The sequence below is a fragment of the Oncorhynchus mykiss genome, chromosome 15 (genome assembly GCF_057628025.1).
Source record: "Oncorhynchus mykiss isolate SJ-2025 chromosome 15, ASM5762802v1, whole genome shotgun sequence".
NCBI classification, from domain to species: Eukaryota; Metazoa; Chordata; class Actinopteri; order Salmoniformes; family Salmonidae; genus Oncorhynchus; species Oncorhynchus mykiss.
Window position 1 is genome coordinate 11174496 of NC_143036.1, and position 25505 is coordinate 11200000.

Genomic DNA, 25505 nt, shown 5'->3' on the forward strand with positions numbered 1-25505 from the left:
AGGTATTGTAGTAGGTATTACAGTAGGTATTACAATAGGTATTGTAGTAGGTATTACAATAGGTATGGTAGTAGGTATTACAGTAGGTATTACAATAGGTATTGTAGTAGGTATTACAGTAGGTATGGTAGTAGGTATTACAGTAGGTATTACAATAGGTATTGTAGTAGGTATTACAATAGGTATTACAATAGGTATTGTAGTAGGTATTACAATAGGTATTGTAGTAGGTATTACAGTAGGTATAGTAGGTATTACAGTAGGTATTCTAGTAGGTATTACAGTAGGTTTTGTAGTAGGTATTACAGTAGGTATGGTAGTAGGTATTACAGTAGGTATTACAGTAGGTTTTGTAGTAGGTATTACAGTAGGTATTACAGTAGGTATTACAGTAGGTATGGTAGTAGGTATTACAGTAGGTATTCTAGTAGGTATTACAGTGGGTATGGTAGTAGGTATTACAATAGGTATTCTAGTAGGTATTACAGTAGGTATTGTAGTAGGTATTACAGTAGGTATTGTAGTAGGTATTACAGTAGGTATTACAGTAGGTATTACAGTAGGTATTACAGTGGGTATTACAGTAGGTATTACAGTAGGTATTCTAGTAGGTATTACAGTAGGTATTGTAGTAGGTATTACAGTGGGTATTGTAGTAGGTATTACAGTAGGTATTACAGTAGGTATTCTATTAGGTATTACAGTAGGTATTGTAGTAGGTATTACAGTAGGTATTACAGTAGGTATTCTATTAGGTATTACAGTAGGTATGGTAGTAGGTATTACAGTAGGTATTACAGTAGGTATTCTATTAGGTATTACAGTAGGTATTGTAGTAGGTATTACAGTAGGTATTACAGTAGGTATTCTATTAGGTATTACAGTAGGTATTGTAGTAGGTATTACAGTAGGTATTACAGTAGGTATTCTATTAGGTATTACAGTAGGTATTCTAGTAGGTATTACAGTAGGTTTTGTAGTAGGTATTACAGTAGGTATTACAATAGGTATTACAGTAGGTATTACAGTAGGTATTACAATAGGTATTGTAGTAGGTATTACAGTAGGTATTACAATAGGTATTACAGTAGGTATTCTAGTAGGTATTACAATAGGTATTGTAGTAGGTATTACAGTAGGTTTTGTAGTAGGTATTACAGTAGGTATTACAATAGGTATTACAGTAGGTATTACAGTAGGTATTGCAGTAGGTATTACAGTAGGTTTTGTAGTAGGTATTACAGTGGGTATTACAGTAGGTTTTGTAGTAGGTATTACAGTAGGTATTACAGTAGGTATTACAGTAGGTATTCTAGTAGGTATTACAGTAGGTATTACAATAGGTATTACAGTGGGTATTACAGTAGGTATTGTACTAGGTATTACAGTAGGTATTACAGTAGGTATTGTAGTAGGTATTACAGTATGTATTACAGTAGGTATTGTATTAGGTATTACAGTATGTATTACAGTAGGTATTGTATTAGGTATTACAGTAGGTATTGTATTAGGTATTACAGTAGGTATTACAGTAGGTATTACAGTAGGTATTCTATTAGGTATTACAGTAGGTATTGTATTAGGTATTACAGTAGGTATTACAGTAGGTATTCTATTAGGTATTACAGTAGGTATTACAGTAGGTGTTGTATTAGGTTTTACAGTAGGTATTACAGTAGGTATTCTATTAGGTATTACAGTAGGTATTGTAGGTATTAGGCGCTACTGTACCATTTATGCATCCACAAGTTACTGTTTGTTTTGTGGTAACATACATATGCATTATCTTTCTCTACGGGGAGAATGTCATTAATGCCAAGTGCTCAGTCATCTCCTTACATCAGAGATACAGTAGGATACATGAGAAATCTACTTCGATTTTTTAAATATTTTTTATATATAATTAAATTAGACATTTCAATGTTTCCATTGCATTTACAACTCTACCGATAGTTTTGTCACAAAAACTGTAAAATAAATAAATATATGCTCTGTATCCAACAGCTTGCAGATACAGTGCAGGTAGGCTAATCTACATATTGGATAAGAGCGAAAATTTGTCAAACGGCAGTCAAGCATCAATCATCATGTCACCAGAATTACACCCTCGATATTTATTGGAAAGGAGCATCAAGATCACAGTGCACTTTCACCACCCTGTGAAGTTCATCGTAACTTATTTCATCTGTAGCCTAATAAACGACATGGTTTTCCGAGTCGTAGAGGGAGGACCACACAACAAGTTCTTCGACATGATGGTTATATAAATATTTGTGCATACAGCTGTTTCCCTCACCATTTCTTGCATAAAAAAAGATCCCGTCATGTCGAACGAAGTAATTATCCGTCAGAATTTATAAAATTGTGACAAAACTGTCTGTCACAGCTGTTGTGTTTATAAATGTTTTATATGGTATGACTTTATTCACAAACTGTGGATGGAAACGTGGTTACTGGCTGACATAACGAGAAACACTGCTGATGGACAGATTTTTACCATACTTAACTTTCCTTCCAAAAAATGGCAATTATTTCACTCATATTGTAATTAATTATAGATCATATTTCATATAAATCTTGAAACACTGGACAGTTACTTTAAATACAAGGCTGAGTCAGTGTGCCGTCGTTAGCGGTAGTCTTGGTTAGCGTGAGAATGTTCATAGTTGCTTGCCGGGTTGATGGTGCCACGTGACGTAGCCTTCATTAGAATTGGTCATGTACTGTTAGCATGGTCGTATCAGGGTGTGGAAGCAGCAGGTAATGGACTTGGACTGAAACTAACCACCAGGGCATGTGTTCTACATCTCCCTCTTGTCGGGTCTTTTGAATCCTTTATGTGATGACATGCTATTTTTCCAAATTGATTACCTAACGTTTAATTGATTACGTGATTGAATTTAATCATGTAACAATTAACTCATTAATAACAAGGGGCACCACAGAGAAGTTATTTAAGGAGTTCCGTATTCCGAATGAACTCTTAGAGCGACTCGGAATGGTTCCCGATCTCTTACATTTCAGTCATTAATTATTATTTACCTTCTAATCAGTCTCATCTTAATGTCGTAAAATTATTGGTTATGTCACGCCCTGACCGTAGATTGCTTTGTATGTTTCTATTTTTAGTTTGGTCAGGGTGTGATGTGGGTGGGTATTCTATGTTGTATGTCTAGGTGTTGTGTTTCTGTGTTTCGGCCTGGTATGGTTCCCAATCAGAGACAGCTGGTTATCGTTGTCTCTGATTGAGAACCATACTTAGGCAGCCTGTTTTCCCACTCTTGTTTGTGGGTGGTTGTTTTCTGTTTAGTGTCACCTTGCAGAACTGTTTTGTTTCTTCCATTCACTTCGTTATTTTGTTTTGTGTGTTCAGTTAATAAATTAACATGGACACTTACCACGATGCGCATTGGGCCAATATTTCATACTCGTCGTCAGACGATGCAGAGATTTGTTACAGGTTATCTGCACGAACCCTAGTTTCCATAATGAGTCAGAAATATACAAATTGGCTTAATTATTTATTTACTAACAAAATAAATTACAGAAATACATAAACAGATATTGGTTACTAACAATGATAGAAAAGTCCCTAGCGGACTAAGCCAATATGACGGCTTGGTAGACAAAAAGGAGAATAGTTGCAATTTATATATTTACACCCATATGTCGTTGTCTTCTTCACTGTTGGAATCCTCAATAGTCCTTTAGGGTTCATCAGGGTCTCTGGTTAACTTCCCCAGAAGTCAGTCTTGCATGGATGTACGTGGTTAAATTGGATACTTCAGAGTACCATTCGGAAATGTTCTCATAGATGCGTCAACGGTTGTTGGTATTCTTGTTCTAGATTTACGTCATTTCTCTGTTGGTATTCTTGTTCTAGATTTACGTCATTTCTAGCTGCAGACTAGTAATTATACATCTAAGATTTGCTCTTATTCTGTAGTGATCGATAGTCTCAGAGTTTAACCATTTCCAGACGTGTAGCCAATGCTCCGCATGGTATGGTCTTGTCCTTTGGTAGAGTTGTAGTGCCAACTATTTCAACATGTTGCGTCAGCTGCATGTTTTCTAGTCTTCGAAATTCAACCACTTGCAACCTTAGCTTAGTTTGCGTGGTCTGCTGTGAATTTCATCAGGATTTTATACATTTCAGTAGAAAGGGGCGGTTCCCATGATGCCGACAGAATGTCGATGCTCACGTGGGCGTGGCCACTGACTAGCTGATTTTCATATGAAAATTCATACTCTCATTTAGAAGGTTAACACATTGCATCTTTTCACAAATAGTTTCATGTTTTTATCACATATGTTTCACCTGACAGCTGAGAAACGTCCACTTTAAGAGATACCTTTGTGTTTTTTATCCTTCGTGAGATCACCAAAAGAAACACACTCATCTTAAACTGTGTCTATAGACCATTCCCAAAAGTGTCAATATTGCTTAATTATCCCGTTTTGGGGATTTAGGAGTTTGTCTTTCTTCAATACGGCATGGCAGTTTCTACCAGGTCTTTATGATCCTCCCCCCAGGGCATGTCATGACACTCTCTTTCTGATAATAGAATAATAAAAATGCATCCGTTTGTTCTGGATTCTTTCAGTAACATAAATAACATACTTAATGCATAATAAATCTATGTAGTTTATTCCCATTGTTCCTGAAATGACTTAAAGTGTTCTTATACCCGAGTGGCGCAGTGGACAAAGGCACTGCATCGCAGTGTTGCGGTATGACCGGGAGTCCCATAAGGCGGCGCACAATTGGCCCAACGTCGTCCAGGTTAGGGGAGGGTTTGGCCAAGGTGGGGCTTTACTTGGCTCATCGCGCTCTAGCGACTCCTTGTGGCGGGCCGGGCGCCTGCAGGCTGACCTTGGTCATCAGTTGCATAGTGTTTCCTGACACATTGGTGCAGCTGGTTCCCAGGTTAAGCAAGCAGATGTTAAGAAGCACGGCTTGGCAGGCCATGTGTCTGAGGACGCATGACTCGACCTTCGCCTCTCCCGCGCCCGTTGGGGAGTTGCAGCTACGAGACTAGATCGTAATCACAAAATTGGGAAGAAAGAGAGTATATATATTGCAACAAATATTGAAATAAAATGTTCTTATAATGTTCATATAGTTTAACTTACTGCAAAACTCTATTTTCTGTAACTTGCTGTCAGAGCATGCCACTGTAACCATGACAATCGTATCAATCGTTAACTATGACAACGGCCCAAACTGATGCCAGCTGTGCCCAATCAAAACTGTGTCCCCAAAGGGAGGAAGAGAAAAGCATCTTTATTCCTTTTCTCCATCGGCCCTAAAAATTGTCAAAGACTCCAGCCACCCAAGTAGTAGACTGTTCTCTCTGCTACCGCACAGCAAGCGGTACCGGAGCACCAAGTCTAGGTCCAAGAGGCTTCTAAACAGATTCTACCCCCAAGCCATAAGACTCTAGAACAGGGGTGTCAAAGTCAAATGGACGGAGGGCCAAATAAAAAAATCAGCTACAAGACGAGGGCCGGACTGTTCGAATGTTCATTGAAAAATTTTTAAATGACGCATATAGTCTAGTGAACCTAATTGAACCTACTGAAAACCTAACAAATATATTACAATATGATCAGATAAATAAAGCAATATTTTCTTATGGCTCTGTCAGTAATCTTTAATTTTCAACAGACACAAAAGACAAATTTCCTTTATATAAATATCCCCATAACATGAACATTAAATGAAAGAAACCGGTATTCAAGGCACCATCAGTAGACTATATTTTCTATTTTAGCAAAAGTGGGCTAAATTTACTTCAAAGAAAAAACAATAATAGCAATTTTCTATCATCCACTCAACTGAAATATTTTAAAAATATAATTGGATTGAAATACAAAAAAATAAAGTGCAAAAATCTATTAATCAAAAACAACACTTTGTTTAAGGAGAAGTAACATGCAGTGAAAACAAATATTAAATTTTAACTTTTAAACTTGAACTGAGTAAAAACTCTAAATATGTGATTGCACAGTAATGTTCACTTGTTTGAGGTTGAGGGTGATACTTGGTGGTGTCCCATCTTTTCCACAAGTTCATCAATGTTCGGGGTAAGGCTCTGAGCTGAAGAAATCCTCAGAATTGAGTGGAGGTGTTCAGCAGTAAGTCGACTTCTGTGTGATGTTTTGTTCAGGTTCATCAAAGAAAACAGTTGTTCACACAGGTATGTGCTGCCAAACATAGACAACGTTTGAGCAGCCTGGATGCGCAGCTGGGGCATTGTGCCGGGGAGGAAACGGGCGAACTCCGCAGCACCCACTGCCGCATATTTTGCCCTCAGTGCATCATTGCATTGGAGGTCAATCAACTCCATTTGGAGGTTTGGTGGTGAGCTTTCCACGTCAACAGCAAATGGGTTACCGAGCAGTTCCAACCTGCTTTTTTGTGCTTCAAAGTCAGCAAATCGGCGTCGAAAGTCAGCGGCAAGCATACCTATTTTATCAGCCAACTGTGTGCTCGGGAACGCACTGGTAGAGAGCTTCTCTTTCATGGTCTGGCAGCTGGGAAAGTGGCTCAAATTTTCTTTCCGCATCTGCGTCTCCCACAGAGTCAGTTTGGTTTTAAATGCCTTCACTGTACTGTACATATCAGAGATGACACGATCCCGACCCTGCAGCTGCAAGTTTATTGCATTCAGATGACTCGTAATGTCACACAGAAAAGCCATTTCACACAGAAACATTTCGTCTCGGAGTTGTGTTGTGTCTTTCCCTTTGCTGTCCAAGAACAGACAAATCTCCTCACGAAGCTCGAAACATCTTTGAAGCACCTTTCCCTGGCTTAGCCATCGCACCTCTGTGTGATAAGGCAAATCACCATGCTCCGTTTCTAACTCCGTCAGAAATGCCTTGAACTGGCGGTGATTCAAACCTTTGGCTCTGATAAAGTTAACTGTGCGCGTGATGATGCTCATTACATGCTCCATTTTCAAGGCTTTACCGCACAACGCTTCCTGGTGTATGATACAATGATAAGCTGTCAGCTCACCTGTCGCGTTTTCCTCTTGCATCTTTTCCCGTATCTTCGCCACCAGTCCGCTCCTGTGTCCACACATCGCAGGTGCTCCGTCGGTTGTCAAACCCACGAGTTTTTCCCAAGGCAGCTCCATCTCATTTACACATCTTGACACCTCTTCATACAAATCATGCCCCGTAGTTGTGCCATGCATAGGACGTAAAGCCAAAAACTCCTCTGTCACGCTTAGGTTGGAGTCCACTCCGCGGATGAAAATTGACAACTGGGCAATGTCAGAAATGTCGGTGCTCTCATCCACAGCCAAGGAATATGCAATAAAATCTTTTCCCTTTTTCACAAGCTGCTCTTTTAGATTGATGGACAACTGGTCTACTCTCTCGGCAATGGTGTTTCTGCTCAGACTCACATTTAAAAAGAGTTGCCTTTTTTCTGGGCAAACTTCGTCACAAACTTTAATCATGCAGTTTTTGATGAAATCCCCCTCCGTAAATGGCCGGGCTGATTTAGCGATCTCTTCTGCCAAAATAAAACTGGCCTTGACAGCAGCCTGGCCTTGTGATTTGGCTTTTTTGAACAGAGCCTGTCGAGATTTGAGGCCTCGTTTTAATTCCTCTGCCTTTTGTAGCCTTTGTTCCATGTCCATATTCTTGTTTTTGTCCGCGTGTTTCGTTTCATAATGTCGTCTCAGATTATACTCTTTCAGTACCGCCACACTTTCTCCACACAGAAGACACACAGGTTTTCCAGCTACCTTCGTGAACATATACTCCGACTCCCACCTTGTTTGAAACCCCCGGTTCTCAGTATCCACCTTCCGTTTTGCCATTTTTGATGGGTATCTGAAAGTTAATTTTACTGTGATGCTGACGACTGCTGTGCCAATAAATATTGAAATGAAGCAGCCTACTGCTCGGTGCGTCACCTTTGCATTGTGGGAAATGTAGTATTGGTGCGTGTAAAAGATCTGCGGGCTGCCGGCTTGCTGCGGGCCGGTTCTAATAATAAATCAAGATCATCCCAGGGACCGTAAAAAACCTTCTTGCGGGCCGGATGTGGCCCGCGGGCCTTGACTCTGACATATGTGCTCTAGAACATCTAATTAAGTGGCTACCTAGACTATTTGCATTGCCCACCCCTCTTTTAAGCTGCTGCTACTCCGTTTATTATCTATGCATAGTCACTTTAATTACGACTAACCAGTGCCCCCGGACACTGACTCGGTACCAGTACCCCCTGTATATAGCCTCGCTATTGTTATTTTATTGCTGCCATTTCATTATTTGTTACTTTTCTTTGTTATTTTTCTTAAAACTGCATTGTTGGTTAAGGGCTTGTAAGTAAGCATTTCACTGTAAGGTACCTGTATTCGGTGCATGTGACAAATACAATTAGATTTGTAAGGGCTATTTGACCAAGAAGGAGTGATGGAATGCTGCATCAGATGACCTGGCCTACAGAAACACCCGATCTCAACTCAATTGATATGGTTTGGGATGAGTTGGACCGCAGAGTAAAGGAAAAGCAACCAACAAGTGCTCAGCATATGGGGGAACTCCTTCAACACTGTTGGAAAAGCATTCCAGGTGAAGCTGGTTGAGAGAATGCTAAGCGTGTGCAAAGCTGTCATCAAGGCAAAGGGTGGCTACTTTGAAGGATCTCCAATACAACATTATTTGTTTACCATTTTGTTCACTACATGATTCCATGAGTTATTTCATAGTTTTTGTGTCTTCACTATTATTTTACTATGTAGAAAATAGTAATGAATTAGTGGGTGTGTCCAAACTTTTGACTGGTACTGTATGTTTACCAGGACTTCTAATCTAAACCTGTATCTGGTTTGTTGTGATAACTCAGATTCCCACAAGATACAGATCTGAAGAGGATGAGAGGATAACGAGCTGTGGTGATCTGACCTTGGTAATGTTGGCATGACCTTGCCCAAATGTGGTCAATGTAGGCTACTGCTTGCTCAGTGTCACTCTGTCAATCATGCCACTGCAACAAAATACAGGTTTCTCCTCTACAACTTCAGTCTGCCCACCATAACCCAGACCTGCGTGTGGGTGTGCATGCCTACTGAAAAACAAATGACGAAATACTCCTCAAATTAAAACGTGAGAAAAAGAGTATACATTATAAATGGATCATTATGATACAAGTACAAAGTTCGCAAAACATATAACTTGTGATAAAAATACATTTCTGAAATCATTCGTATATTACAGTTACACAACAACAACAACACTATCACATCCAAACACACTGGCTGAGAGATGAAGAACTCTGATCCATCTTAACCCCTTCGCTCACCAAGGAAAGTACTGAACTGATTTCTTATTGGACAATTCGGTGTAACAGAACACAACAAGCTCAGGTCGTCCATTGTGTTCTGTCAGTTTAGTCCATATACACACATGAGAATATATCAGTATTCTCCAACGGATCCTGATCCCACATAATTCTCCCTTAAACATATGCGCACGCACGCACGCACACACACAGTTTCTCTCTTCCTCACGCTATGCCAGAGTTCTCTCGGCTGATAGACCAATCTTAGTGTGGTCGTCATCATGCTCGTCGTCAGGGAGTGGCTCGTATTGGCGACGATACAACAGGCGGGTTACCAAGGTGATGATGAACATCTCCAGGATTAACAACTGTTGACTCATCACTACAGAGAGAGAAGGAGGGCGTGGGAGAGAAAGATGGGGGACAGAGAAAGAGAGAGAGGTCACTTAGGGTATCTTCTGGCCTGTGAGGATAGTTTGTGTATGTTTAAGAAGGGATATAGTGATGGATGGAGATGAGGAGGTGAGAGTCTCACAGTATCCCCTGGCCTGAGAGGAGTATGGCGGGGTGCAGGCGATAGTTCCCATCATAGCCAGGATGTTGATGATGGCAGACTGGAGCTGACTCAGCACTAGCACCAGCTACACAGACACAGCATCATGGGTAAAACATGTAAAACACTGTGCTCAGCATGAGTAAACATGTTATCATTTGCTTTTTCAGGGTATTAACTGACCTCTGATTGGTTGAGGGGGGCCTTACTGTATACCAGAGTTCTCCAACCCTGTTCCTGGAGAGCTGCCGTCCTGCAGGTTTTCACTCAAACCCCAGTTGTAACTAACCTGATTCAGCCAATTATTAGAATCAGGTGCACTAGATTAGGGCAGGAACAGGGTTGGAGTGAAAACCTGTAGGACGGTAGCTCTCCAGGAACAGGGTTGGAGAGCCGTGCTTTACGTCTTTCCTCTGATTGGCTCACTTACATAGCGTGTGTGTGTGTGTGTGTAATCTCACCTGGTACATGGCGTATTTGGGAATGATCTTGAGGCTGCGCAGCGTGGTCCTGAGATGCATGAACATGATGGCTACAGGCCACAGTGCTATGATGGTCAGGACCCCCACTCCCAGGGATATCCAGATGGACGCTCCTGTTACCGCCGTCTGAAACACATACGGCGTTGAGACTGTGTGTGTAGATCGTCCCTGGTTCCAGCCCAGGTTATGGAGATGAGCGGGACAGAGTCAACACTGTGACGTCTGTGAGTGTGTGTGTGTGTATGTGTGTGTAGATCGTCCCTGGTTCCAGCCCAGGTTATGGAGATGAGCGGGACAGGGTCAACACTGTGAAGTCTGTGAGTGTATGTGTGTGTAGATCGTCCCTGGTTCCAGCCCAGGTTATGGAGATGAGCGGGACAGGGTCAACACTGTGAAGTCTGTGAGTGTATGTGTGTGTAGATCGTCCCTGGTTCCAGCCCAGGTTATGGAGATGAGCGGGACAGGGTCAACACTGTGAATTCTGTGAGTGTGTGTGTGTGTGTAGATAGTCCCTGGTTCCAGCCCAGGTTATGGAGATGAGCGGGACAGAGTCAACACTGTGAAGTCTGTGAGTGTATGTGTGTGTAGATAGTCCCTGGTTCCAGCCCAGGTTATGGAGATGAGCGGGACAGAGTCAACACTGTGAAGTCTGAGTGAGCGTGTGTGTGGGAGTTTTCATATGGGCGTGTGCGTTTGGGAAGAATATGGTTCTGTGTGTGTGTGTGTGTGTGTCGACGCCCCACACTCACATCTGTAACGTCGAAGTTGCCATTGGTCCAGAGGATGACTGACAGAATGGTGAAGACAACCTTCATCAGGGCGAACTGAAATGACCCCAACTTCAGCAGGAACAAACTCCGTCTGGAGAAAACCAGAGGAAAACATTCTATCAACGTATATTTAATACAGAGAATTATAATGAGTGTATTAACACCATTTTTTTTTTTTACATATTAGCATGATTTTGTAAATTGTCATGCCTCTTTACTGAGTCCTATAGGGTGCAATGACCAGCAAGGGGCATATTTGGGGTGATAATGTTTTCTGACATGCATGAGGCCATAGAGAGACGAGGGGGAGTGGCCAGGGGTACATTCAACCTGCCGGGGCCTGAACCAATCAGATGGTCGTATGGAGTAGATCAAAACACAGCGTGATTAGAATACATTCTTCTTCTTTATTAACGAAGAACACTTAAAACAAAACAACAAAACGATAAGACGAACGTGACTGCTAATGAACCACTATGCTAACATGCAACATAACATAGACAATAACCCACAAAATACCCAAAGAAGATGGCTGCCTAAATATGGTTCCCAATCAGAGACAAAACGATAAACACCTGCCTCTAATTGAGAACCAATCTAGGCAACCATAGACCTACATAAACACCTAGATGGAAACAACCCCATCAATCTACAAAACCCCTAGACAGTACAAACACCCTAGATGAGACAAAAACACATACCACCCTCGTCACACCCTGACCTAACCAAAATATATATAAGAAAACAAAGAATACTCAGGTCAGGGCGTGACAACCAATACAGATAGTTTTGCTACTCAACAGTGTGTGTTACCGTGTGATGTTAACATGGGGTAGACAGAGGCAGCAGCAGCAACAGGGACCAGTACTGATCTTCAATTTGTTCCTCCCTGCTCGCCGTAGAAACGCCTCGTCACCCCCCACCTCCTCGATCATTAACACCAGGAACTTAAACACTACGATCGCAAAGTAGCTGTGGAGACGGACTCAAACATGTTACACACATTAAGAACACCAAGCAGTGAAGGAGGGAAGATAGACAGAGGGAGAGATGGGTTTGGAAAGATCTACTATTGTAATGGTGTCTTCAGTATCTCTGTATGTTTTGCTGACACGAGGTATGTCTTCCTGCTCTCTAAAGGGTTTCCTGCCTGTCACAGGAGGAGTCTGAGATCAAGAGAACCCCAGATCCACTCAGACACAGGAAGAGATAGAAGGTGGAGGAGAGGAAAGAGGATAGGATGGGACAGAGAGAGACAATATGAGAGAAAAACTGACACAGAGAGAAAATGAAAGACAGGAGAGAGAGAGAGGAAAAGAGCGAGGGATGAGTAACATACCAGGCGGAGGTCATGTCAGTAAACATGGTGGCTCGGGGAATCCACATCCCCAGACAGGACATGGTGCCAATCACCTGACACACACAGCCGGGACATACAGCCTTAGTTTGGAAACTTTAACAATGCAGTCTTCCTAACCGTGCTACTGCCCTAGAATTTCCTAGTAAACTGACAGGATGAGTCATAACTAAACTTTTTTATTTTGTTCCTTGTGTTTCTACTGTAGATGGACGTACCAGCTGGTACCAGATTAAAGGCTGCCTTCAGTGTGTTCTTACCACATGTTTCTACTGTAGATGGACGTACCAGCAGGTACCAGATTAAAGGCTGCCTTCAGTGTGTTCTTACCGGCGCTGCCCCATTGACCCAGATGATGGCGCTCTTCTTGTTGGAGGGAACCTTCCGGTAGATGTACCAACACTCCTCTATGTAGACCAGCATGGACACCGCTGCCATGAAGGTCAGCACTGAGTACAGGATGATACCAAAGATGTCCAACTCTAAAAGGCAGACAGAGAGACAGAGGAGGTGTTTATGGGAAGACAATGACAAGTAGTGAACAGGTAATCAAAAACAGCACCATCCCCTCTGCCAAACACAGAGGAACTAAACGCACACATGCAAATGCATGCACACAATTAACTAAGAATAAACTGACATACACTTGTACACATGTCAAAACAGCCATGTCAAACAAAATGTTATTTGTCACATGGTTCATAAACAACCGGTTTAGACAAACAGTGAAATGCTTACTTACAGTATGTGTCCTTTTCCAACAACGGAGAGTTAAGATGATATATATATATATATATATATACAGTACTATTCAAAAGATTGGACACATCTACTCATTACATGTTTTTTCTTTGTTTTTACTATCTTGACATTGCAGAATAATAGCGAAGACATCAAAACTATGAAATAACACATATGGAATCATGTAGTAACAACAACAAATCAAAATAGATTTTACTTTTTTGAAATTCTTGAGTAGCCACCCTTTACCTTGACAGCTTTACACACTCTAGGCATTCTCTCAACCAGCTTCATGAGGTAGTCACCTGGGATGCATTTCAACTAACAGGTGTGCCTTGTTAAAAGTTACATTTCTTTCCTTCTTAAAACGTTTGAGCTTTCAGTTGTGTTGTGACAAGGTAGGGGTGGTATACAGAAGATATCCCTATTTGGTAAAATACCAAGTCCATATTATGGCAAGAATGGCTCAAATAAGTAAAGAGGAACAACAGTCCATCGTTACATTAAGACATGAAGGTCAGTCAATACGGAACAATTCAAGAACTTTGAACGTTTCTTCAAGTTGAGTCGCAAAAACCATCAAGCACTATGATGAAACTGGCTCTCATGAGGACCACCACACGAAAGGAAGACCCAGAGTTACTTCTGCTGCAGAGGATAAGTTCATTAGAGCTACCAGCCTCAGAAATTGCAGCCCAAATAAATGCTTTGCAGAGTTCAAGTAACAAACATCTCAAAATCAACTGTTCAGAGGAGACTTCATGAATCAGGCCTTCATGGTCAAATTGCTGCAAAGAAACCACTCCTAAAGGACACCAATAAGACAAATCTACTTGCTTGGGACAAGAAACACAAGTAATGGACATTAGACCAGCGGAAATCTGTCCTTTGGTCTGATGAGTCCAAATTTGAGATTTTTCATTCCAACCGCCATGTCTTTGTGAGACACCGAGTAGGAGAACGGATGATCTCTGCATGTGTGGTTCCCACCGTGAAGCATGGAGGAGGAGGTGTGATGGTGTGGGGGTGCTTTGCTGGTGACATTCAAGGCCCACTTAACCAGCATGGCTACCACAGCATTCTGCAGCAACCCGCCATCCCATCTGGTTTGCACTTAGTGGGACTATCATTTGTTTTTCAACAGGACAATGACCCAACACACCTCCAGGCTGTGTAAGGGCTATTTTGCCAAGAAGGAGAGTGATGGAGTGCTGCATCAGATGACCTGGCCTCCAGAATCACCCGATCTCAACCCAATTGAGATGGTTTGGGATGAGTTGGACTGCAGAGTGAAGGAAAAGCAGCCAACAAGTGCTCAGCATATGTGGGAACTTCACCTGGAAAAGGATTTGGTTGCGAGAATGCCAAGCATTTGCAAAGCTGTCATCAAGGCAAAGGGTGGCTACTTTGAAACATCTTAAATATAAAATAAATGTTGATTTGTTTAACACTTTTTTGGTTACTACATGATGTGTTATTTCATAGTGTTGATGTTTTCATTATTATTCTACAATGTAGAACATAGTAAAAATAAAGAAAAACCCTTGAATGAGTAGGTGTGTAAATAAATACGCAGTGAATAATGAATAACAAGTAAAAATATAACATGGGGCGGCAGGGTAGCCTTGTGGTTAGAGCATTGGACTAGTAACCGGAAGATTGCAAGTTCAAACCCCCGAGCTGACAAGGTACAAATCTGTCATTCTGCCCCTGAACAGGGCAGTTAACCCGCTGTTCCTAGGCCGTCATTGAAAATAAGAATTTGTTCTTAACCGACTTGCCTAGTTAAATAAAGGTTTAAAAAAAATACAGGGAGAACCGAGTCAATGTTCAGTTTAGTTAATTAGGATCCCCTTTAGCTACTGCACATGCTACTCTTCCTGGGGTCCACACAAAGAATGTACATCAAAGTACAGAATACAAGATATTACATTATTATAGACAATAAATACTATTTACACACTGTAGATTTTGCTTTATGTTTTGGATCATTGTCTTGTTGGAAGACAAATCTCTGTCCCAGTCTCAGGTCTTTTGCAGACTCCATCAGGTTCTTCCAGAATGGTCCTGTATTTGGCTCCATCCATCTTCCCATCAATTTTAACCATCTTCCCTGTCCCTGCTGAAGAAAAGCAGGCCCAAACCATGATGCTGCCACCACCATGTTTGACAGTGGGGATGGTGTGTTCAGTGTGTTGAGCTGTGTTGCTTTTACGCCAAACATAACGTTTTGCATTGTTGCCAAAAAGTTCAATTTTGGTTTCATCTGACCAGAGCACCTTCTTCCACATGTTTGGTGTGTCTCCCAGGTGGCTTATGGCAAACTTTAAACGACACTTTTTATGGATATCTTTAAGAAATGTCTTTCTTCTTGCCACTCTTCCATAAAGGCCAGATTTGTGCAATATACGACTGATTGTTGTCCTATGGACAGAGACTCCCACCTCAGCTGTAGATCTCTGCAGTTCATCCAGAGTGATCATGGGCCTCTTGGCTGCATCTCTGATCAGTCTTCTCCTTGTATGAGCTGAAAGTTTAGAGGGACGGCCAGGTCTTGGTAGATTTGCAGTGGTCTGATACTCCTTCCATTTCAATGTTATCGCTTGCACAGTGTTCCTTGGGATGTTTAAAGCTTGGGAAATATTTTTGTATCCAAATCCGGCTTTAAACTTCTTCACAACAGTATCTCGGACCTGCCTGGTGTGTTCCTTGTTCTTCATGATGCTCTCTGCGCTTTTAACAGACCTCTGAGACTATCACAGTGCAGGTGCATTTATACGGAGACTTAATTACACACAGGTGGATTGTATTTATCATCATTAGTCATTTAGGTCAACATTGGATCATTCAGAGATCCTCACTGAACTTCTGGAGAGAGTTTGCTGCACTGAAAGTAAAGGGGCTGAATAATTTTGCACGCCCAATTTTTCAGTTTTTTTATTTGTTAAAAAAGTTTGAAATATCCAATAAATGTCGCTCCACTTCATGATTGTGTCCCACTTGTTGTTGATTCTTCACAAAAAAATACAGTTTTATATCTTTATGTTTGAAGCCTGAAATGTGGCAAAAGGTCGCAAAGTTCAAGGGGGCCGAATACTTTCGCAAGGCACTGTATACAGTTAAATTAGATCTTTAAAAAAATAGGAGAGGAGCTGTGATAAAAAAAAAAATCTTATATCCGTTTTTTCAAAGCTAAACTTGTTTTTTTGCCTGAGCAACCACTGGTGGCAGAGCTTTCCATGATGACATGGCTCAATACATAACTGAGCGACACATTAAATCTGTTTTTGGTTTGGGTACAGTGCAGAAATCCACAGTGGCGGGTCTGGTGAGGTATATCTGTTTGAAGTTTATGCAAATATACTGAACAACAATATAAACCCAACATGTAAAGTGTTGTTTCGTGAGTTGAAATAAAAGATCCCAGAATTGTTCCATACACACACACAAATATTTTTTTCTCAGATTATGTGCACAAATTTGCTTACATCCCTGTTAGTGAGCATGTATCCTCTGTCAAGATAATCCATCCACCCGACAGGTGTGGCATATCAAGAAGCTGATTAAACTGTTTGATCATTATATAAGTGGACCTTGTGCTTGGGACAATAAAAAGCCACTAGAATATGCTACATAACGCCACAGATGTCTCAAGTCGAGGGAGTGTGCAATTGGCATGCTGACTGCAGGAATGTCCCCCAGAGCCATTGCAGAGAATTTACTTTTCATTTCTCTCTAAACGTTGTTTTAGAAAATGTGGCAATACGTTCAACCGGCCTCACAACTGCAGACCATGTGTAACCATGCCAACCTAGGACCTACACATCCGGCTTCTTTACCTGCGGGATTGTCTGAGACCAGCCACCCAGACAGCTGATGAAACTGTGGGTTTGCACAACCGAAGAATTTCTGCACAAACTATCAGAAACCACCTCAGGGAAGCTCATCTGTGTGCTCGTCATCCTCATCAGGGTCATGACCTGAATGCAGTTTGGCGTCGTAACTGACTTCAGTGGGCAAATGCTCACCTTCGATGGTCAGTGACACCCTTAGAGAAGTGTGCTCTTCACGGATTAATCCCGGTTTCAACTGTACCGGGCAGATTGCAGATTGTGTTTATGGCATCCTGTGGGAGAGCGGTTTGCTGATGTCAACGTTGTGAACATCGTGCCCCATGGTGGCGGTGAGGTTATGGTATGGGCAGGCATAAGCTACGGACAACAAACACAATTGCATTTTATCGATGGCAATTTGAATGCAGCGAGATACCGTGACGAGATCCTGCGGCCCATTGACGTGTCAATGCAGATAGTCTGGGTAGCTATTTGATTAGCTTTGGGCCTTTCTCTGACACCGCCTGGTATAGAGGTCCTGGATGGCAGGGAGCTCAGCCCCAGTGATGTACTGGGCTGTACACACTACTCTCTGAAGCGCCTTGCGGTCGGATGCCAAGCAGTTGCTGTACCAAGCGGCGATACAGCCAGTCAAGATACTCTCAATGGTGCAGTTGTACAACTTTTTGAGGATCTGAGGGCCTATGACAAATCTTTTCAGCCTCCTGAGGGGGAAGAGGCACTGTCTTCTCCTCTTCACAACTGTGTGGGTGTGTGTGGATCATGTTAATTCCTTAGGGAAGTGGGGGAAGGAAGTCCTTGCTCCCTGATTTCTGGGAGAGCATCTTGGTTTGTGAAAGAGGCATAAAGACATGATTAGAGAAGAGAGAGAGAGAAGAGGGGAGGTAGATGAGACAAACCCATAAGGACATGATTAGAGAAGAGAGAGAGAGAGGGAGATGAGACAAACCCATAAGGACATGATTAGAGAAGAGCGAGAGAGAGGAGGGGAGGGAGATGAGACAAACCCATAAGGACATGATTAGAGAAGAGCGAGGAGGGGAGGGAGATGAGACAAACCCATAAGGACATGATTAGAGAAGAGCGAGGGATGGGGAGAGGATTGTGTTTCAGTCCACTCCAGCGAGTTACAGATGTGTTTTTAACACAGTGTCATGAAATTGTTGCTTCTTCAGATCAAGGGTCTGCTTACTGCAACTTAACCATTAGGGAGGAAAATGCACCCTCCTTTCCAACACACTATTATCAACACCAAGACCGGATTCAGAACTCAGGTTATCCAGAGTGATGCAGAGTAGCGGTATGAATTAGGACTGTTCACCAGGCAGTCAAACGTTAGCGATGGGCGGATCTGCAGTACACACATGTTATGCCTGCCTGCGATTGGTCAGACCAACAGTTATGTCGTCCAAACAGAGCATCCGTCACATCCTATTTAAATTGTTCCTACTGTAACCGTGGGGTGCTGTAGAGGGAAACTACTTTGCGTGACAATACTTTCGCATTTTAAGTTGGCCGACATAACAGGATATTCACTATAAGCTGCATACCGGGATACAGACTATAGGCTGCATACCAGGATACACACTATAGGCTGCATACCAGGATACACACTATAGGCTGCATACCAGGATACACACTATAGGCTGCATACCAGGATACACACTATAGGCTACATACCAGGATACACACTATAGGCTACATACCAGGATACACACTATAAGCTACATACCAGGATACACACTATAGGCTACATACCAGGATACACACTATAGGCTACATACCAGGATATTCACTATAAGCTACATACAAGGATACACACTATAGGCTACATACCAGGATACACACTATAGGCTACATACCAGGATACACACTATAGGCTACATACCAGGATACACACTATTGGCTACATACCAGGATATTCACTATAAGCTACATACAAGGATACACAGTTAAGAACAAATTCTTATTTTCAATGACGGCCTAGGAACAGTGGGTTAACTGCCTGTATGCCTACAGTGGGTTAACTGAATGTATGACATTCCTGGGAGTGTGTAAATTTAAATATTGTATTACCATATCATTTTTGTATGTTCTCTATAGTTATGTACTTGAAAATGTATCAATTGACCAGTTCGGAACATTTGGTCATACTTGATAGAAAATATTGTCCAATACTGCCATGCTTCACTGGATCAATCTGAAACTTTGCACACACTGCCATCTAGTGGCCAAAATCTATATTGCGCCTAAAACTGCAATATTATGATGGCCTTTCTCATGCATTTCAAAGATGATGAAAAAAAAAAACATGAATATTCATGTTTTTTTTGTTTGTATTATCTTTTTCCAGATGTAATGTGTTATATTCTCCTACATTAACTTCACATTTCCACAAAATTCAAAGTATTGCCTTTCACATGGTATCAAGAATATGCATATCCTTGCTTCAGGTCCTGAGCTACATGCAGTTAGATTAGGGTATGTCATTTTAGGCGAAAATTGAAAAAAAGGTATGATCCTTAAGAGAGCTGTTTTCAGTCACAGATGGGGACTGGATTAGGTGTGAGCAGTGCAGGAAGTACATATGCTCATAACCGCCAACGATAAAAGACAGTACTGTGCAGCCGTCTTCATCGACCTGGCCATGGCTTTCGACTGTCAATCACCGTATTCTCATCGGCAGACTCAATAGCCTTGGTTTCTCTAATGACTGCCTCGCCTGGTTCACCAACTACTTTGCAGACAGAGTTCAGTGTGTCAAATCGGAGGGCATGTTGTCCGGAACTCTGGCAGTCTCTATGGGTGTACCACAGGGTTCAATTCTCGGGCCGACTCTTTTCTCTGTCTATATCAATGATGTCGCTCTTGCTGCTGGCGATTCCCTGATCCACCTCTACGCAGATGACACCATTCTGTATACTTCTGGCCCCTCTTTGGAGACTGTGCTAACTAACCTCCAAAGCCATACAACTCTCCTTCCGTGGCCTCCAACTGCTCTTAAACTCCAGTACAACCAAATGCATGCTTTTCAACCGTTCGCTGCCCGCACCCGCCAGCACGACTAGCATCACCACCCTGGATGGTTCCGACCTAGAATACGTGGACATCTATAAATACCTAGGTGTCTGGCTAGACTGTAAACTCTCCTTCCAGACTCATATCAAACTAATCTCCAATCCAAAATCAAATCTAGAGTCGGCTTTCTATTCCGCAACAAAGCCTCCTTCACTCACGCCGCCAAACTTACCCTCGTAAAACTGACTATTCTACCGATCCTCGACTTTGGCGATGTCATCTACAAAATAGCTTCCAATACTCTACTCAGCAAACTGGATACAGTCTATCACAGTGCCATCCGTTTTGTTACAAAATCACCTTATGCCACCCACCACTGCGACCTGTATGCTCTAGTCGGATGGCCCTCGCTACATATTCGTTGCCAGACCCACTGGCTCCAGGTTATCTATAAATCTATGATAGGTAAAGTTCCGCTTTATCTCAGCTCACTGGTCACGATAACAACACCCACCCGTAGCACACACTCCAGCAGGTATATTTCACTGATCATCCCCAAAGCCAACAACTCATTTGGCCGCCTTTCCTTCCAGTTCTCTGCTGCCAGTGACTGGAACGAATTGCAAAAATCGCTGAAGCTGGAGACTTATTTCCCTCAGCAACTTTAAACATCAGCTATCTGAGCAGCTAACCAATCACTGCAGATGTTCATAGTCCATCTGTAAATAGCCCACCCAATCTACCTACCTCATCTCCATACTGCTTTTATTTATTTATTTATTTACGTTTCTGATCTTTTGCACAACAGTATCTCTACTTGCACATGACCATCTGATCATTTATCACTCCAGTGTTAATCTGCTAAATTGTAATTATTTGCTCCTATGGCCTATTATTGCCTACCTCCTCATGCCTTTTGCACACAATGTATATATACTTTTCTTTCTACTGTGTTATTGACTTGTTTATTGTTTATTCCATGTGTAACTCTGTTGTTGTATGTGTCGCACTGCTTTGCTTTATCTTGCCCAGGTCGCAGTTGTAAATGAGAAGTTGTTCTCAACTAGCCTACCTGGTTAAATAAAGGTGAAATAAAATAAATGTAAAAAGTTGTGCTCCAATTTTACTGGGGATAGCTTTATTTGTGACCTATGTACAAATTAGAATTGTGCCATAGCAGAGCATGAGAGAGCTGCCACATCAATGTTACACTGAATTAATTAGTTAAGTTATTAAATGTGCAATTTCAATGTTAATGTTATATTCCATTAAAATGTTATATTACAATTTAAAATACAATTATGAATTAAAAACAACTATTGAAAACCTTTTGCCCCCCCGAATGTCATTTTGAAGACTGCTGGGATTTAGGGGAATTGTAAAAGTACATAAAAATATTTTACTTATGTACTACTTAAAAAAACTACTTTGTATCTGTACTTTACAATTTATATTTGACAACTTTTATTACACCACAATCCTAAAAGAAAATAATGTACTTTTTAATCCTTACATTTTCCCTGACACCCAAAAGTACTCGTTACATTTTGAATGCTTAGCAGGACAGGAGATTTGCCTAATTCACACACTTATCAAGAGAACATCCCTGGTCATCCCTACTGCCTCTGATCTGGAGGACTCACTAAACAGAGAACATCCCTGGTCATCCCTACTGCCTCTGATCTGGCAGACTCACTAAACACAAATGCTTTGTTTGTAAATTATGTCTGTGTTGAACTGTGACCCTGGCTATCTGTAAATTTAAAAAACAATAAAATTGTGTCGTCTGGTTTGCTTAATATTTTCACATTTAAATTATTTACACTTTTACTTTTGATATTTAAGTACATTTAAAAACAAATAATTTGACTTGACCTCAAGTATTATTTAACTGGGTGACCTTAACTTTTTGAGTCATTTTCTTTTAAAAAAAAGGTGTCTATATTTTTACTCAAGTATGAAAATTGGGTAGTTTTTCCACCACTACAAAATGGATTGTATGGAAAATGAACATCAGAGAAAGAACAAAGACAATGACTGTGCAGGTGAGAAAAATACTTTATATCAGATCTCCTCATACTGCAGATATTAAATGGTGACATGTGCAACACCATTTCCCCCCATAGTTTATTTAAATCATTAAAATAAGACAACTAGACATGGCTTTTAGGTATTACTTACAAAATAAAACTGATTAAATGGCTTTTAACACTTCTGTGAAACCTTATCCCATCATTTTTACAGAGGTAACTGCCCCCTGGTACTTTAAAAAAAAAAACATCCCTTTTCTAAAAAACAACATTTCATGAAATAACAAAAAAAGTGTAAACTGTAGCCATTTATTTCCCTTCATAGTTTATTAGCCTAAGCATGACCTTCATCCACATACTTTTTTTTTTTACTCCAAACATAAAAAAATTGTGTAAGCAATTAGACATTGTTCTTAGTGGGGGCTAGTTATCCCCTAGTACCCTAGCCACAACAAGTACATTTGATGGAAACATCTCAATTAGATGATAGCATTGTTTTCGTGACGTTTTTAGAATATTCGCATGAAAATCTGTCATCGATTGGATGGAAACTTAGCTGACGTTGCCTAGAATGTAACTAACCTAGAATGTAACCAACCTAGAATGTAACCAACCTAGAATGTTGGTTAATGTGTGTTTAATAGCCCATGGACCTGATGGCAAATTGGCAATGCATTTTCAATGTTTACAGGACAAGCGCAATCAATCAGTCAGAAAAAAAGTAGCTGCCAGCAGATTGGAGAAACTAACGGCACTTGGCACTGGGCAGCTAAAAAGTTAACGTTGGCTAGTTATGGAAAGCGCAGCTACGGGCCTAGACGAGCGGCTCAACTCACGGAGAAGGATGTCGATGGCCACGGGAGGTTTTTCACTGCAGCTTGGGTCGATGGTTCGGTTCCCGTACATCCTTAATCAGCTTGGTTAGAAGTTCTAGAGCAAGTAGAGAGGGGGACGAAAACAAAGAGCTATCTATCCCTCAACCACTCAGACGTATTCAGTTGGCAGCAGTCACTGGTGATAGGAAATGAATGAATAAATAAATTATGCGTGGAGTGCTGAGGCTTGGTGCATCCGCTACGGCTCCCCTCTGGAATGCGCAACTGCGGGCGAAATCAGAGAGGAATCACCGATTTCTAAACACTTGTTGAAATAGTTCGACCTGCCTTCTGCTCCGGCTGCACCGCACGGTCGCTTTCTTGGAACTCACGGGCTTGTCTCTACTCGTTGTAGGGCTAGGGACCCCTCCACGGGACCACTTGTGCAATCATGCCCAGCGCGCGGAGAATTACTCAAATGTTTGCCTACTAGTTCATAACAAGCCTACCCACTCCCCTCTCTCTTTCGCTCTCTCTGCAGTGAAGAGCCATAGAAAATGATAGAGGCATTTGGTAGCCAAAAGGCTGTCTTTGCATGGGCAGCGTCATTAAGGGCTTCCATCATGTTTCCGCCATTTTAAAGTAGTCAACTGAGTTGTATTCGGAGCATGTGACAAATAACATTTGATTTGATTCCTATGGGTTGTAGCGTCAATGGCGTTGCCCCTGCTGTCACATAGGCTATAATGGTACATATACAGTATAAAGAGGAATCCTTTACTACATGAGTAGGCTCACAGAAATAACTAGTCTAAATTCCATCAGAACAAAGTACACTTTTGATGGAAAAAAAGCTCTATTCATTTAAAAAGACATTAAATAACTAGGATGTGTGTTTGTGAGAGTTTATCACTGGCAGTTAAGAACAAATTCTTATTTTACAATGATGACCTACCCCAGCCAAACCTTAACCCGGACAACACTGGACCAATTGTGCGCCGCCTTATGGAACTCCCAATCGCAGACAGTTGTGATACAGTCTGGAATTGAACCAGTGTCTGAATTGACACCTCTAACACTGAGATGCAGTGTCTTAGACCGCTGCGCCACTCAGGAGCCATTACCATGAATTAAGTGGTTAACCGGGCTTGCCTAATTAAATCAAGTTTACATTAAAAATAATAATGGAGACACAATGTGGTGAAGGAGGGGTGAAAGAGAGGGAGTGGAGGAGGGGGGCATTCCTGAGTAGGAGCCGGAGCCCAACTTTATCCCTAGCGTCCCCCATCACATGCCGCTGGCTGCTATGGAGATGAGCACAGTGGTGTCATCATGTGAGGTATTTATAACTTGTTCCCCACTTCCTTAGAAAAGAGAATTTAATATACAGTGGGGCAAAAAAAAGTATTTAGTCAGCCACCAATTGTGCAAGTTCTCCCACTTAAAAAGATGAGAGAGGCCTGTAATTTTCATCATAGGTACACTTCAACTATGACAGACAAAATTAGGAAAAAAAATCCAGAAAATCACATTGTAGGATTTGTAATGAATTTATTTGCAAATTATGGTGGGAAATAAGTATTAAGTATTGCACAATTGGTGGCTGACTAAATACTTTTTTTGCCCCACTGTACAGGCAGTGTACATACCTGGGTGGCCAATAAAGTTGCATTCACTCTATTCTACTCTATTACAGTTGAAGTCAGGAAGTTTACCTACACCTTAGCCAAATACATTTAAACTCAGTTTTTCACCATTCCTGACATTTAATCCCAGTAAACATTCCCTGTTTTAGGTCAGTTAGGATCACCACTTTATTTTAAGTAGGTGAAATGTCAGAATAATATTAGAGAGAATTATTTACTTCAGCTTTTATTTCTTTCATCACATTCCCGGTGGGTCAGAAGTTTACATACACTCAATTAGAATTTGGTAGCATTGCCTTTAAATTGTTTAACTTGGGTCAAACGTTTTGGGTAGCCTTCCAGAAGCATCCCACAATAAGTTGGGTGAATTTTGGCCAATTCCACCTGATCGATCTGGTGTAACTGAGTCAGGTTTGTAGGCCTCCTTGCTCGCACACAATTTTTCAGTTTTGCCCACAAATTTTCTATGGGATTGAGGTCAGGGCTTTGTGATGGCCACTCCAATACCTTGACTTTGTTGTCCTTAAGCCATTTCTCCACAACTTTGGAAGTATACTTGGGGTCATTGTTCATTTGGAAGACCCATTTGCGACCAAGCTTTAACTTCCTGACTGATGTCTTGTGATGTTGCTTCAATATATCCCCATCATTTTCCTCCCTCATGATGCCATCTATTTTGAGAAGTGCACCAGTCCCTGCTGCAGCAAAGCACCCCCACAACATGATGCTACCACCCTTATGCTTCATGGGATGGAGTTATTCGTCTTGCAAGCTTCAAGCCTAACAGTGGTCATTATGGCCAAACAGTTCTATTTGTATTTCATCAGACCAGAGGAAATTTCTCCAAAAAGTACAATATTTTTCCCCATGTGCAGTTGCAAACCGTAGTCTGGATTTTTTATGGCGGTTTTGGAACAGTGGCTTTTTCCTTGCTG

At 41.4% G+C, this 25505-nt stretch overlaps 1 protein-coding gene across 1 annotated transcript; it reads right to left on the minus strand.

Annotated features, from left to right (window-relative positions):
• Window positions 1–9122: 9122 nt before the first annotated feature.
• Window positions 9123–24185, minus strand: LOC110489577 (organic solute transporter subunit alpha). The gene is made up of 8 exons (XM_021562308.3): window positions 22946–24185; window positions 12797–12948; window positions 12449–12522; window positions 11923–12081; window positions 11089–11200; window positions 10319–10465; window positions 9840–9945; window positions 9123–9686 (listed from the first exon to the last, which is right to left on the minus strand). The coding sequence occupies exons 1-8, from the start codon at window positions 23013–23015 to the stop codon at window positions 9535–9537; spliced, it is 972 nt and encodes a 323-aa protein (XP_021417983.2). The 5' UTR covers window positions 23016–24185; the 3' UTR covers window positions 9123–9534.
• Window positions 24186–25505: the final 1320 nt, after the last annotated feature.